The 4,466-nt window shown below is 37.2% G+C and overlaps 1 protein-coding gene across 1 annotated transcript; it reads right to left on the bottom strand.

The window, feature by feature from the left end:
• Positions 1-536: 536 nt before the first annotated feature.
• fancf (Fanconi anemia complementation group F) lies at positions 537-1,974 on the bottom strand. Its single transcript, XM_015393770.1, has 2 exons — positions 1,910-1,974; positions 537-1,708 (listed from the first exon to the last, which is right to left on the bottom strand). The coding sequence occupies exon 2, from the start codon at positions 1,671-1,673 to the stop codon at positions 648-650; it is 1,026 nt and encodes a 341-aa protein (XP_015249256.1). The 5' UTR covers positions 1,674-1,708; positions 1,910-1,974; the 3' UTR covers positions 537-647.
• Positions 1,975-4,466: the final 2,492 nt, after the last annotated feature.

Genomic DNA, 4,466 nt, shown 5'->3' on the forward strand with positions numbered 1-4,466 from the left:
TGGACTAAATGCAGAACTTATTTAGAACAAAACGTAGCCTATATGTTAGGATTGCAACTAACGATTATTTTGCAAATGGATTAGTCTGTCGATTACTTTTTTCAATTAATCAGATAACCGAAGGTTCCTTAAAGATTTTTTTTATGAAATCAAAGCAGGCGAAACTCAAACTTTTCCACATGAAGAGTTCTGGATTATAGAGCAGATTGAAAGACAAAAAAGATTTTCTAAACTTAAATGCAAAACGTTAGTATATTTTTTTACAATCTTGGTATAATTCCTGCTCTAATTGGATCACTCAGTCAGCTAAAGACAAATGGTTTAGTCTCTATACTCCAGTTATTGATTAATCGATTACTGAATTAGTTTACGATTATTTCAATAATTGATTAATCATGATTTATGCGATTGTTTCAGCTCCTACAACTATACTCACCAGCATAAAGCAGGACAAATATATAAAAATAGAAACATAATTAGTGTAGAAGTTATGATTGCCACATTATTATGATCAAATAAAGAATACCTGCTTAAACCATTAAAGGTTTTCAATTTATTTTATTTAATACCAAAGTAGATGTGACACACAGATTAGGCTGTAAACGATCCTAAATGTTTTAGTTCTGCAGAAACCAGAAGCCTGAGCATCACTTGCTGAAGGCCATGAGGAGGTCCCCCCACACACTCAGACCTCTGACGTCAAAGTCACCATCAGCAATCTTCAGCGCATTGAACTCCTCCTCTGTTTCTGTCCTCTGAGAGGGACAGGCCTCAAAGAGGGTCCGAAGGTGCTGCGTCACTTTCTGGAAGGAAACAGCAGAGTCTGTGTGAATCCATTCACCTTCGTTTATCCTGTACTCCATCTCTGAGGCCAACTTCTTTAAAAAGCTGCAAAACCCATCTCTAAATTTCTGGTGCCTTTTTGCCAAGTCTGCAAGAAGCTTAGAAGGCAGCTCTGAGCACATGTGCTGCAGCACCACGTGTCGACTCTGCAACCAGTCTAGGAGAAAATCCTGAGAAGCAGTTTGTGTGGCTGAGTCTGCGGACGTCAGCAGAGCTGCAGCCGTGACTAAGCACAAATGCTCTGCTGTGCCTTCAAATTCCTGAAGGACGGAGCTCATAAAATCTTCTGCCCAGCGAGGATGGCCGCTTTGGCTCAGCTCGGACCCCAACCTCTCCATCAGCATCTCCCCCTGGACCTCAGCATCCGCACCAACAGATGGGGGCTCCAGGAGATGATGCAGGACCTTACAGGCAGATTTGTACTGAATGATCTGGCTGCAGAGGCCTCTGACGTCTTCATAGCCGCTGCCTGTAACGTTAACAGAGATCCTGGTGTCAAAGAGCATCTTCATGATGGAGGAGGGCAGAGCAGAGTTGTTCAGCAAACACAGGAGCAGCAGGTCCTGACAGCGACCCAGATCCCGGAAGTACACGGCCTTATGTTCAGGAAGAGCTTCCCTCAGCCGGTGATTGGTCAGCTGCAGCTGCTTCTCCAGGACTCCTCTGATGGGGGGGTTACTGTGGAACCTGGCGTGGATGTGCTCACAGTATCTAGCCCAGTGGAAAGCCCTGGACACGGCCTGCTCACCCCACTGGCTGACCTCACCGCTGTGGGCAGACACGGCCAGCAGCTCCACGGTGGAGGAGACGTTCTTTAAAACGGCCTCCATGTGGCGCTGTCCGGCTGGGCTGCAGATCTCTGACCCTGATGGGCAGAAAAACAAGCTAAGAATCCACCAGCAGCTAGAAGTTAGCGAGTTAGCTAACAATTACAAGAGCTAATGATGAGATTACAAACTTAAATAGTCCGAATGAAACCTTATAACAGGCACAGCTTCATCTAACAGCTTAAATCCTAACATAGAAACAAATAAAGGAGAACTAATATAAATTATTTCAAACTTACTTGTCTACTTTTCTTTTCCGTTTGAATTTGTGTCGCCTTTTCTGCGCGCATGCGCACTAGACACTTCTTCTTCTTCTTTTTATGGCGGTTGGCAAGCTACTTGTTGATGCGCTTTACCGCCATCTACTGGAATGGAGTGTGGATGGGACGCTATATACACACACAATATATATTATAATTAAGTTAATAAATCCTATATTCTTTTTATCAATTTAGTTTTCTTAATGTAATTCATTAAATAACAAAAACATTTAGAAGTAGAGTTTGTCCAAAATATCTTGTATATTTATTTAACTGCAATTTATTTTCTTGTAATTGAGAAGCTAATTCCCTTCTCTCAAACGAATATTTAGAACAGACTAACAAAACTTGTTTTACTGTCTCTTCTTAAAAACAAAAATCATAATTTCCTGTTGGATGTTTTCCCATTTTAAATAATGTATTATTTAACCTTGTATGATCAAAAGTTAATCTGGATATAATAGTTTCCTCTTTTCTATTTCTTCCTGTTCTCCTCATTTTACCAACTTTTCTTTGAATGGAGCAAACTTCCAGTTTTATCCTCCTCCCTCTGCTTCTGCCATATTTCCTTAACCTTTTGTTTAATAATAGATTTAATATCTTCTTTACTAAATTGTACCAATATAACAATATGTTGTAGCTTGTTTTGCATCTACCTGCCAACTCATTCCATGTAAAAATAACTATTAAACCCATCGCCTGAATTCTATAAATTAAATATTGAATCTCTAATAAAAGGTCTGGTCTACTGATAGAATGATTACATTTTTATTGAATATAATGATGAATTTGAATTCAGAACATATTATACTTCTTAAAGGACAAACTTCCTTAATCCATCCTAAAGCCAAAATGATTCCCATCATCTCTCCTGTATAAACTGATAATTCATCAGTAATTATTTTACATTTTTTAATACCGAATTCTGGAACAATGAATGACATCACAACATTGCTATTTGAATTTTTTGAAGCATTTCTATAAACTTGGACACATCCATAGTACTTATTGTACTACTTCTTCTTCTTCTTCTCATAAGGTTTTATGGCGGTTGGCAGACAAACTGAAGTTCATTGCCGCCACCAACTGGTAATAAGATAAACAAGGAAACAGGAAACAAGACCCCCCCCCACCTCAACAAATAAATAAATCAACAATTAATTTATAACTTTCTAAACTATTTCATTTAACCCAGCACAATAGATAACAAATACTTAATCAAATTCGTCCTCATAATTTCTAATTTATCTTTAAGTTATTGTCATTCTGCCAGTTCCTGATGGTCCTACTGGTTTCCCGTCATACTTTCAACCGTTTCCCAGTTTAAATCTCTAACTTCAAGATACTTTTCTGCAGCTTTCACTATTATTTTGATTTTTTTTTCGGTTTTCTTTGATGTCTAAGCACTACAATTGATCACTTCTACCATGAACAGAACAAAATCCTTCTTTTTAACAATCAATGAATCTTCTGTAATTTTGGAACACTCCTAAAAAAAAAAAAAAGAAATACTAAAACATAATGAATAATTAAAAAAAGGTTTTCTAGATCTCAAAGTCTTACCGAGCGAGCATACGCACATAAACATGTGAAACATCTGACTAATGCATAAGAATTACAATTACTACAGCATCCACTCTCTGCGTTAATCTATACTCAAGTAAAATTGACATTTGTCCTCCAAAAAATTACTCACGTAATAAAGTATTCGGTTAAAAGGCTACTTTAGTACTGAGTAACTGTTGGATAATAAGATCAGATTTAATGCTTATTAATGATGCTGGCAAACAAACTTTATGTAAAAATTCTGGCTTTTTAAAGAGTCAAATGCCTGAAGAATACAAATAAATGTCATGAATATAAAAGAAGAAATTTGGGCAGAAGAAAAACTTTTACAAATTTATTTTCAACATAAACCAATCCTTACAATGAGAGCTGAATATATGTCAGAACAGAGTAACCACTGTTAATATCTACTGTTTACTCCTGATTTTGGAAGAGTTCAAATGACTCACAGAGGACCTAGTCAGAGATTTGATTATAAGCATAGGTTATAACATTTTTTAGAAGATTTAATATTAAGCATAGGGCTTTGAATCCTGAGGTTGTGAGTTCGAGCCCCACTCCCACAGACTGCCACTCTGGGTCCCTGAGCAAGACCCTTAACCCCACTCTGCTCCCCCGGCATCCCACTGCTCCCCAAGGGGATGGGTTAAATGCAGAGTAGTAATTTCCCTCTGGGATTATTAGAGTATATATATATATATATATAAAAGAGTAAGCCTGCTCCTAAAAGTACAGTTTTTTCAAAATGTTACTCAAGTAAATCTAACCAATAACTATCCAACTCTGGAAAAAAATATACTGATGAATAGTTTTCTTTATTTGAAGCACTAATAAAAAGATAAAAATTACTTCAATCTCTTGTGTCTTGTCCTGGATTACCTTTAGTAGCACCTCAAGAGTCAATCTCCTTATTTATTTCACTTGGAGGTATTGCATCATTTTGAACTTGGATTTCTTTAAGGTATATATA

Source organism: Cyprinodon variegatus, unplaced genomic scaffold (assembly GCF_000732505.1).
Source record: "Cyprinodon variegatus isolate N-32 unplaced genomic scaffold, C_variegatus-1.0 Scaffold656, whole genome shotgun sequence".
NCBI lineage: Eukaryota > Metazoa > Chordata > Actinopteri > Cyprinodontiformes > Cyprinodontidae > Cyprinodon > Cyprinodon variegatus.